The sequence below is a fragment of the Halichoeres trimaculatus genome, unplaced genomic scaffold, assembly GCF_033239565.1.
Source record: "Halichoeres trimaculatus isolate MK-OKI-2021-1 unplaced genomic scaffold, fHalTri1.1 fHalTri1_scaffold_21, whole genome shotgun sequence".
Lineage (NCBI taxonomy): Eukaryota > Metazoa > Chordata > Actinopteri > Labriformes > Labridae > Halichoeres > Halichoeres trimaculatus.
Window position 1 is genome coordinate 5,604,375 of NW_027437199.1, and position 12,031 is coordinate 5,616,405.

At 39.1% G+C, this 12,031-nt stretch overlaps 1 protein-coding gene across 1 annotated transcript in view; it reads left to right on the forward strand.

Moving 5' to 3' along the window:
• Window positions 1-2,030: 2,030 nt before the first annotated feature.
• acss3 (acyl-CoA synthetase short chain family member 3) overlaps window positions 2,031-12,031 on the forward strand; it is a 57,525-nt gene continuing 47,524 nt past the window's right edge. Inside the window, exons 1-4 of the mRNA XM_074697914.1 lie at window positions 2,031-2,623; window positions 4,304-4,448; window positions 5,077-5,265; window positions 7,799-7,933. Of these exons, the coding sequence (XP_074554015.1) occupies window positions 2,298-2,623; window positions 4,304-4,448; window positions 5,077-5,265; window positions 7,799-7,933 (795 nt within the window). The 5' untranslated portion in view covers window positions 2,031-2,297. The remainder of the gene's footprint in view (window positions 2,624-4,303; window positions 4,449-5,076; window positions 5,266-7,798; window positions 7,934-12,031) is intronic.

Here is a 12,031-nt window from a genome sequence, read left to right on the forward strand (position 1 = left end):
CTCTGATAAAGCCTGCTAAATACAACACACTGTGCCTTTAAATATTACTAGTTGATGATATAGTTTCACTCAACACTACAGACATATATATTTAGAGTTATAAAAGCTCTAAAGTTGCTGTTCAGTTCCACTCAAAATGACATTTGTATTTAAGTATTGTGTATGTTTTTACTAGTTTCAAGAAAAAAACAAAGTGTTTCCTGGAAAGTGCCCGCAGATCTGTCCAATGGAAACACTACCCTGTTGGTGTATAAATAGAAACAGATGACCTGAACTATCAGAGGGATGAGTTACTCAACCAGGAGCACCAGTGCACAGGGGTCACTTCATAGGAGGATGGTGAATTATGGGTATTTATGACGCTGGGGGAGATGTATGCCTCTCCATCTGAGCGCACATGGAGCTGTCGCTGCTCGGCGTGGCGTGCCAGGATTGCACAAGCTGCTGCTGTCACCAAGTGACTCAGCTCGACATGAGATGTTATCTCCTGTTCTCCATACAGCTCACACAATCCTGAGTGTAAATATCCTCAAACAGCTCCTCTCAGAGCATTCCCTCATCACTTAAAGCTTTTGCATTCTCAGCAGGAAGAGGGTTATTGACGCCACCCAGAGGAGTCTGAAAATTTAATGTAGCTGCAAACATTTGTGATGAAAAGGAGCTCACAAAGAAATATTAATGACTTCTTCTTGTTTTGCATAATAAAAGACTCGCTCAAGGCAAGATTCCCAATTAATGTCTGCAGGGTCATTTTGGGCCAAAAACTGGAAGACCGCGGGCAGACCTGCAGAGTTAAAGTTCTCAAGGTTTAAAGTGTGCAAGATGTTTTATTAACATACTATGAGCTGTTACCACAATGAACAAACTGAATAGTCCTAAATAATAACTGTTTGGGGTGTGAAAGCTGGTTTTTTTTATTCAATTAGGGCACCAAAATAAAAGTACTTAATGTTTTAGCTTGGCAATTTTTTTTTTAACAGATGTACGGAAGTCCTGAGTGAGTATGTGTGCATACAGTTTAATGACTCAGCTTCTCTGAGGTAACAAATTAACTGAACGTCAAATTCTCACATGCTGTGGAAGTCATTTGTTGGCTAAATGCTAATGAATTTTATTCAAGAAAACTATCAAAATAAAAGCTCTTTATACATTTTTTTCCTTTATTACAGGAAAACTGACTTTGTTGTCAAGAAACACTGAAGTGAAATAATAAAGAGGTTTAGAAAAAAAGTAATAATCAGATGATATCACAGAAAATTTAATATTAAACATGGAGGACTAAATGTCCACTTTGGGCTTCCATACATATGCATTTATGAGGTCAGTTGGTTGAAAGTGCGCAAACTTTTTTTAATTTTTTTTTTTTTTTACAAACATTTTTTTACTGATTAACATTTTTTATATAGGAAGTTTCATTTTTCAAACAGTCTATGGGCCATCCAAGGTTAAAATCTTTGATTTTTTATCAAAATCGCAGGCAACTATAATTAAAGTAGTAGAATGATAAATGTGTCCAATTATCAAGAGAAAATTAGTTTTGATATCCAAAAACACTAAAGCAAAGAAATTATGCACAAGAAAACAAATGAAATAGTCTTAATATCAGAAATAACTAAATGTTTAGTATGCCAGAATACATACCCACCTTGGGCTTCCATACATATGCCTAAATAAAGTCAGTCAGGCCTGAAAATGCAAGGTACCATAGCAAATTGCCACCACTTAAGTTTTTAAAAGTTACAAGTGTACAAAATGTATTTTTCAAAGAATTTTAACCAATTTACTTTCTTTTAAATTCAAAGAAGTTACATGTTCAGATTATTTAGTTTTTTAGATTGCAAATCATGATTTTAACCAAGGCAGACCACTAAAATAATGGTTCCTAAATATTAAACTTGCCATAAATCTCTCAACAAAACTTTTAGATGATTTAATCTTTTATGTGCTTTTTTTGTTCAGAAGGGAAAAAGTCAAAGTCTTGAATAATAAAAGTTTTCCACATACTTTTCTCACACAGCTGTCTCTGCCTGCTTGTTTTCTTGTAATAGGATCAGTTTCTGAGTTGTGCAACAGTCTTACTTGTGCTTCAAAGCTCCTCCTGCATCGACTACATCCAGTTCATAGTTCGCATTCCTTGAAGTGATTGTTGAGGAGGATTTTCTGTAGGAGTCTCCCCTCTGAGGTGGCCCCACAACCGATGACGTCGCTCTAACTCGTGCAGTTGCGGCTCACCTGAAGGGAAACACCGGAAGACGTGGCGAGGAACGGGAGAAAGTTTCTGAAAAGTAACAGAAACGATGCACGTTCAGATGAAACAGATTCTGCGCCTGAATCCCTGCGCCAGTCTGCAGCGCAAGAAGCCCCTCGGGAGGAAACCGTGGACTGTTTCAGCTGCACAACAACAAGGCGTGGGAGCAGCAGGATCACATGCATGTGCAGATTTAAAGAAGTACTACGCTTTGCAGAGCGGCAGGAACTATGCATCTGACTGTGCGTACACCCGAGCCTTCACCGCAGCCAGGGACAAACCCGAGACCTACTGGAGCGAGATGGGACAAAGTATTAACTGGTTCGAACCGTGGAGTAAAACTCTGCAGATCGATGATCCAGTGTTTCCAAACTGGTAGGTTTCCGAGTCACAAGATAACACAACAAGAATCATTTCTTATACTGACACCTCCACCTAACAACTTAGGAGTGCATTTGGAAATCGAGTTGTCACTTAACAGCGGGTCCAAACCTGTTCCAGTGACTTTCTTGAAATCGTGAGTGTCAGAACTTGACATAAACAGAGGCACCCTTTCAAAATAAAAGTATGATCTCAAGTTCGAGAGGATAGAAGTTGGTGAAGTTAGTTTATAGATATATTGTTAATATCCAGACAAAGTGTTAAAAGTGACATGAATGTTATCAAAGAAGAAGCATAATTTTGATAAAAAGCACGTTAATAACCTTAAAGTTACACCGGTGCTATCTGTTAGCCTGGGTTCTATCGGCGAGCTAACCTTTAGCTAGCCAATGGCTTTAGCTAGCCGTTTAGCTAATTAGCAAAACGTATATTGTACGAATTATTTTAAATGTTAAATTCACTCTAGATAAAAAAGAGAGAATTAAAGATTATAATCTTTGTCAGGAAGAAAATTAGCTGTTCCATCATTTATTTATTTGTTTAAGTTTTAGAAAAGAAAAAAAAACAAAGGCTAATTTATTAGCTTATTTACGCTAGTCACTCAACTATGTTTTTCCCCCTTTATAAATAATTACATTTTTATTTCATTTATCACTCTGCAATATATGTAAATATTATGCCCATTTTTTTAAAAAAAAAAATTACTTTAATTTTCTATGTATATTATGAATGAGTAGAACAACCTGTCTAAATTAGGAAAACAAAAATAAAAACAACACATAAACAAATAGACATTTGAAAAGACTGTAAGACAAAAACAATACAACTAAATGTTTAGCAAATAAATTTTCATTATTGGGCCTTATCATTTTTTCATTATTACCTTTTTTTTTTCAATGTTACTGCAGACATAGTTTAATATAATACAGGATGAACAGAAGGACCTTCATAAGGAAGATTGAGGGGTAATTCCTGAAGAGTTATATTCATCTGGCTTGGACTATCTTTATAAGATAAGATAGAAATAATCTGTTATTTGTCCCACAAGGAGAAATTTACAGAATAGTAATTAACAATGCTAGCTAACAGCAAGTACTTGACACTGAGAGTCACACACTGCGGCTGTAAGACTCTCTTGGTTAAAAATTTTGGTAAAAGTCACTGGTATATGAGAGTGAAGTGGTTAAACTTTACTTTGTTATGATTGTTTTGTGTATGAGTTTGCCCAAGAAACATTTTCTCAATTTGAAATCCCACTTTTTCCCCCTCCTGATGATGATGTTTGAATGCAAGTCATACAAAAGTGCACTGAAACCCACACACCCCCTGCCAAAAATGTATTTTTGAGTGCTTTTGTGCTCCTCTCTGTCTGGCTTCCAAAACAGCAGTTTCCCAGACACCATCTGCTCAACCTGCTCGCTGCTTTTCATCCATATGCACAGCGGCAGAAAGAGATGAAACTGTCGGTTTATCAAGCATATTGATTTATCGTGTGCTGCCGGCAGATACAGCTGCATATGTTTTTAAATCAGGTTGTGTCCCAATTTCAAGCACAAGCTGAATAAGACGCTATACAGCAGTATGCTTATGAAATGTGTGAATAAAAGGCAGAGGTATGTATATATGAGTTTTAAACATTCACATATTCGTTGGTTGTGTTTGTGTCTCTGTCAGGTTTGTTGGAGGAAAGCTGAACATGTGCTACAACGCTGTGGATCGTCACGTCGAGAGCGGCCGTGGAGACCAACCTGCCATCATCTATGACAGCCCAGTGACTGGAACTAAGCAGATCATCACTTTCAGGGAGCTTCAGCAGCAGGTAAATGGTATTATTAAAAGTGACAGACAAACATCTTCACTCTTGATCTGAACTCTGAGGGTTTGTTGTAAAAACTCAGAGGCACACGAGCAGCCTGCAGACTCTGTGCCCTGAAATTACAATCTGTCAGTGTTGCTGTAAAGAAATACATTTTCTATCCTCTTATTGAGAGAGCCAGCCAAGGTTTTCTTGGCCAGATCGATCCGAAATTAACTAAGCGAACACGAAAACAACAAAAACAGAAAGAACAAGAGTCATAATTAAGAAGTAATTAATGTGATTGACATTTGGGCACATGCTTGTGTTTGAACAAGCTTTGAATGCATGCGCTGTTTCCAAATGTGCTCCAATTGTGCTCAGGCTTGACTGCATTGTTTTATTAGTTTTTGCTTCCAAAGAATGAATTAAATGTCATTCTGTTAACAAAAATTAATGGAGTTCATTCATGCATCGGGTAATCTCCCATTTGATATAGCCGGTAATGGATTCAGAGAAAAATTATCTAACTTCTAGCAAATAAACCAACAGATATTAAACATATTATGAGAAAAATGCTCTTTGACTCATCACATAACTGATTTATATCAGATATTCATTTTTCTGCATGTCTGCTTTGTGTTTTTTGCAGGTGTCCAGGTTAGCAGGAGTGTTAGTGAAGAATGGTGTTCAGAAAGGAGATCTGGTCGTCATCTACATGCCCATGGTGCCTCAGGCCATGTTCACCATGCTGGCCTGTGCACGCATCGGTGCCCCTCACAGCCTCATCTTCGGAGGCTTTGCCTCCAAAGAGCTTTCTGTCCGCATCAATCATGCCAAGGTTAGAAAAAAGCATCTTGTTAGTCACCTTGTGGTTGTGATTTATCCCGTCTTCAGCCGTGACAAGTTACAACATGATCTTAATGAAATCAGAGTGACTCCTCAGGACCCTGGCCACCTAAGGACAGTGTCTTTGTTCTTTTCATGAGCTGAGAGGAAGCTGGGCAGCAATATGTCAGCAAACAATCATTTCCAATCCTGATTTTCATGTGGTGTTTGTAATGTGCTCCATTCATCCTGCATAATATGTGTAACACTGCAAGCCAGGCACGCCTCAGGCATCTTTGTTTCGTTAAGCTTCAAATGAATCATTCACAGTGGAAAGCACTTTTTCTTTCCTTCTGCTGCTTGAACCACACATTCAGATGTGATGTCATCTGCACAGAGGTTCAAAGGAGAGATATAATCCCTGCTGACTCCTTTTGAGCAGGTTTATTATTTTCAGAGTAGTTTTTAATTTGTTATCAACTCTGGGAAATTTAGAGGCATTGATTTTCCTTTGAAATTTAGCAGGAAGGAAGAAAAAGGAAGGTTAATGATTCCTTTTGAGCTTTGCTGCAGGAATTGCAATACTTACAACAACCATTAGGGGGATTAGCTTACAGGATACAGCACATGCAAGCTCTAGCAATAAAATTAGCCTGTTAAAGCCTTGTTTTTTTCACTTACTTTATTTGCTTTTAACATTTGAAATATAAACATGTAAATTATACATTTACATTTATAAAATATAAACATATATAAAAAGGAAATTAGTGCCGGATTAGTGTATAGATTTACGATGTGTAATAGAAATAAACCCCTGGACCCCCTTTGGCTTCAGAACTGCCTTAACCCTTGGTGACATAGATTCAACAAGGTACTGGAAACATTCCTCAGAGAGTTTGGTCCATATTGACATGATAGCATCACACAGTTGCTGCAGATTTGTCGGCTGAACATCCATGATGAGAATCTCCCGTTCCACCACATCCCAAAGGTGCTCTATTGGATTGAGATCTGGGGACTGTGGAGGACATTTGAGTACAGGGAACTCATTGTCATGTTGAAGAAAGCAGTCTGAGATGATTCCAGCTTTATGACATGGAGCGTTATCCTGCTGGAAGTAGCCATCAGAAGATGGGTACACTGTGCACATAAAGGGATGGACATGGTCAGCAACAATACTCAGGTAGGCTGTGGACTTTAAACCATGCTCAGTTGGTACTAAGGGGCCCAAAGTGAGCCAAGAAAATATCCCCCACACCATTTCACCAGCAGCAGCAGCCTGAACCGTTGATACAAGGCAGGATGGATCCATGCTTTCATGTTGTTGAGGCCAAATTCTGACCCTACCATCTGAATGTGGAGCAGAAATCCAGACTCATCAGACCAGGCAACGTTTCTCCAATCTTCTATTGTCCAGTTTTGGTGTTGCTGTGTGAATTGTAGCCTCAGTTTCCTGTTCTTAGCTGACAGGAGGGTCACCCGGTGTGGTCTTCTGCTGCTGTAGCCCATCTGCCTCAAGGTTGGACGTGTTGTGTGTTCAGAGATGCTCTTCTGCAGACCTCGGTTGTAACCAGTGGTTATTTGAGTTACTGTTGCCTTTCTATCAGCTCCAACCAGTCTGTCCATTCTCCTCTGACCTCTGGCATCAACAAGGCATTTTGTCCCACAAAACTGCTGCTCACTGGATATTTTCTCTTTTTGGGACCATTCTCTGTAAACCCTAGAGATGGTTGTGGGTTAAAATCCCAGTAGATCAGCAGTTTCTGAAATACACAGACCAACAACCATGCCACGTTCAAAGTCCCTTAAATCACCTTTCTTCTCCATTCTGATGCTTGGTTTGAACTGCAGCAGATCAGTAAAGTAGACAAACGTTGACACATTGATGCTTGAAAGTTTCTGGTGAAGAGGCAACATGCAAGTAACAGAGTGTTGCATTGCATGGCTTAGGCCTTCATCGTATGCTTCTAGACTCCAGCATTTTTTGATTCTCGTTGCTTACAAAGAAATGTCAGCAAATTCATTCATGGGCAAGTCCAGATGAGGAGTTACTTGAAGGAAGTTTGGTAAGGCCTTGGGGATGTCCTGCATGTTTTATTTTTACATTTTAAAGTTACCTCAGTCAATGAAGTGCAGCTTGTGGTGCATTAATGATATCCATAGCTGTGGTTCAGGTGATGCAAACACCAGGGGTCGACTGGTTCTCAGATTATAAAGTGAAAATGTGGTCAAATCCTGCACACAGGGCTTAGCAGGATTTGATGTATGCGGTGTGCACAATGCATTACGATATCTATACCACGAGGATATGGTGTCAGATTTACTGTAAGCCAGCTATTTACCATGAAATCATCCTCACATGCATGTTAAAAAGGCTTCTGTTGACAGAAACTGCTTCACACCTTCGTGCAGCCAGAGGCAACGCACCGATAACCCCACCACCCTGTTAGCGCTGCATCAAAACAAGTCCAGCTCAGCGTCGTGAGATCTCACTCTGGAGCGATGCTGTCGGTGCTCCACGCTCACCTGATGTCTTTGTTTTTCAGCCCAAACTGATGGTTACAGCCTCATTCGGCATCGAGCCAGGCAGGAAAGTGGAATACATCCCTCTGGTGGAGAAAGCCTTGGAGCTGAGCTCTCACAGACCCTCCAAAGTCCTCATCTACAACAGGCCCAACATGGTAAGGAGCATGAAGCCTTGTTAAGCTGAAGTGTGCACCATGTGTGACAAATGTCTTTTATTGTTTTTTGAAAGAAATAATGCTTTGTCGTCCTCCTCCTCGTTGGGGTTTAGTGTGTGTGGTTCCTCTCTCAGCTGCTGCAGGATAAAAGGACATTATCCGTCTGATTGGGATCTTTAACTATTCAACAAGCCTGACTCTCATACTGCATGGATTTAATGCTTCTTTAATGTAAATGTATTTAAATGTAAACAGGAAACCTGCTGCTTATGTGACAGTATGTTAATATATCTGCAGCACGCCAGCCCAGTGTCCCCCTCACACACACAATCTCTACAGATTTACAGCTGCACCAAACCTTCTGAAGAACCGACTCTAACTTTTTGCACATCCTGCACATATTATGACGTGCATGCTCTGCAGGTGTCTGCTGATATGTCCTCCTTTAATGTACAGACAGAAGAGGAATGTGGCAGCACCAGCTCAGAGGGTCTGTTCAAAGGGGAGACAGACACGAGTTGGCAAAATAAAAAGGAGTGAAGCTGTTAGATGCCAGGGAGAGGTGGAGGCAGAGCCAGCGTCAGTCAGACAGTTAGGGGGTGAGTGAAGGCAGCAGAGATCTCTGATAGCCTGATTAAAGGCCTGGTGGTGAAATCGTCACAGATGTCTCGTGTTTTAACATCCAGCTTCTTGTGTCATTGTAAATTTCAGCTGCAGCTGGTTTCTGCTGGTTTTTCTCTGATGTGATCTGTCTTACTTTTGGATTATTTCAGGATTGGTAAGGAGTGTCTGGGATCTGTTTTCTATAGTTTAATAAGCAGAAATTTGAATTACAACTAGCCAACTAGTCTAAAGTTAAGGAAACTACTAAACTAATGTCCACTAATACAACTTATATTGTTTTCTCTGACTATGTAAACACCAAAACTACCTGAAAAGAATGGACTCTCTTCTTTTATGTCTCTCTTCCTGTTTTTGATCCAAAAATCAGACAAAATGTACTTTTTTTGATCGTGTTCCTCCTCTTTGATCCTCTCCATGATCTCTGTCATCTTTTCTCACGATGGCGCCGCTATTTCTCTTCCAACTACCACGACACATCCTCAGTTGGAGCGTGAGCTGTCTGAACTTTTCTGACTTGCAGCGTCTCTCTATGCCTCTGTCATCTCACATCTTCTCCTCATATCCATGCTGAGCTCTCATCCAAAGAGCGCACCGCTCTCACCCACAGTAGTTTACGAGCAGGATTTTGATTGGCAAGCGCCACCAGACCCCGCCTCCCCCTGCTGAAAAACACAATTCCCTTCCGTAGATGCAGAAAACAGTTGCATAACGTCAATAGCAGAAAACACAGACATTTTAAAATTGGCCAATTGAAAAAAATGTGGATTTACAAATCTTCTCTTCTTCCTGTATTAATTTGATTAGTCATGCACTACAATTTTGTAATTTCCTAGAATTCAGATTCTTTATTTAGAAGCAGATATGAGATTAAAATGTGATTAATCAGAGTAATTCATTACACATCCTGTTAATTAATTAATTATTTTGACTATTTTTTTAAATCGCCTGACAGCACTAAAGAAAACATTTGAAAACTATCTTTAACATGGCTAAACTTAGAGTAAAGAGTTTGTAGGTAAACACTAGTCTTCAGTCCTCTGTGTCTAACATTTCTAGAGCTAGCTCCAGCAGCCTTCAGTCCTTCTTCCAGGTTAGCATCCTCATACCTGTGCTGGTTCCTTGTGTCTCTGGTCAAAAGGCTTCCTCCATCGTAAAAGATTGAGTTTCCCTTTGTTGTGTCAGAAAACATATACTGAATCAGTTTTTCTTGTAGTCTTGGATCACGGTGATATACCACTACACTAAAGCCTTTGGATGTTCTTTTTATTACCAGTGATAGCTACATGACTCAACTTTGGCCCTCTCTGACTGAAAGAGGCAATAACCACTGGTTTCTATTCACCTATAAAGCATTTATGGGAAAGCTACCATCATACATCATTCCTCCAAACATCTAAACCCTGGTTTATTTTCAACCCACTCACGCGAGAGACCGGTTCTCTGGCTTCCTCATACATGACTGACCTGGAAAACTGCTCTTAGCGTCTGTGTGGCAAACTCCTGGAACATTTTGCAACACGACCTGAATTCTAACTCTCTCATACCTAATGGTCGTTTTTAGGGCTATTATTCTTAACTGCCTGTTCCCAGAATGTAACAGTTTTATTCTATTTTTTTGACAAATTATTGTAGTTATTCTGGCCTTTTGATAATTTCAGTTCATTCATTTTTTTACTCTTTTATTCCTGTGGTAGCCTCAGCTAACTTTTGTAGCTCATATTGTTTGTTAATTTTAAACCTAAGTCCCGGCATCATTGTAAAAAGGGTCGCCTTCAATGATTTCTCTGAGAACTTAAAATAAAGCTTGATGATGAGTATTGACAAATCACGGCACACTTCAGCACGATATCCGTCATCTGTGACTTTTTACATCCAGGTAGTAGAGCTTTATGCTATTATGGAAGCAGACATTAACCAGAGCTACAGCTATAGCTAGTGAAGGGAGGCTGAACTACAGTTTCGATGCAATATTTGACAGCATTGATGCTCACATTAAAACAAATGCTAATAGTTCAATTAGCTTGTAATTCTGGAGCCCTCAAGTGAGAGTGACACCTCATATGAGTTTATGGCACTAACTGATACTTTGTTGCACTTGTTTAGTTCAGAAAAGATCTTTATTTTCACTTTTGCTGAACAATGAAATGCACTTTAACGAGGTAAAAGTCCTTTTTTTTTTTAGTCTGCAAAGAGATGTTTGATGGAACCTCGCGGTCTTAACTTCTGTGATTTTGCAACCATTTGTTAACAGCAAGACAGGGTTTATTTGTAAAGCACAATTCAGCAGCAAAGCAATTAAAGCTGCTTCACACTAGACAATAAAAGAATCATTACAAAGGTCAGAAAACTTTTTAAGAGTTGTTTAAACAAGCTGTTAAAAGTCAGGGAGGAATAGAAAGAGCAAGAACAGAAAAGTAGAAGCCTGATCAATGGAAATCACATTTTACACAAACTTATCACACTCAACATCTTTTTTTAGGTATAATTTCTTACATGTTCATCCACAGGTGGCGCTCTTTTGGTTGAAACAGAAACCAGAGTGAAAGTATTGAAAACAGGAGTTGTTTTATTTTGGTGTCTGTGAAACAAAGAGAGTAATACAAGCCTCGGGCGGGACAAGTCGCTGTGTGCTAAGAGAAGTCAACCAAACAGTTTTTATCCGTACAGCGCCCTGAGATGACAAACACTACCTGATATCAGTTCCAAGGTAAATGACAGACTGAAATAACATGATGGAGCATAGACTGTAAAACAAATGGACGTCATTTTGCTAGACTCGTAGTGAAGTCGCCTCAAAAACTGCTCCCCCTGGTGGCTGGCTGCAGTATAGGTCAAAAAATCTGTCTCCCCAGTCATTTCAGATGGGCTGTGGTCAAACTTTAAAAAATTGATACACCGTGTAGAAATGTTTCTCACGTCCGACTGTTGTGTTGATTTGAAGATATTATTTAGCTGCCTTGTATTCAAGTCCTCTTTTTCTGAAAAGTTTCGTTTTCATTAGAGGTACATAGACGTTTCACTCAGACAGTTTTGACAACAAGGCCATAGTCCTGTTAAACTCAAGTATTTGACACAATCCTGTGTTGTTCAACCTTGGGTTGGTTTCAATAAGCAACTAACAAAAAATATATGCAGTAAATGTCTAAAATAAATGTATGCAATAACTTCTCCTTTTTTCAATAACTGTAAACATAAGTGCAATAATCTCTGAGCAATATACATATGTTCAGTGCTTCTATTCAATCCGTCCTTAGCAAAGTGTCTGTTTATAGTTGTTAAATTTGTATATACTGCTGCTATATACAGCGTTGTTTAGTTATTTCTATTTTTATATTTCTATTTTTTTATTATTTATTTGTTTTTTTTGCACAAAGAGGAGAGCTGTACCCTAATTTTATTGTGCTTACGTACTGTGCACTACTGTTCAATCACTGAAGACTAAAGATTAGTTATGAGAGGTTAAAAATGAGGCCT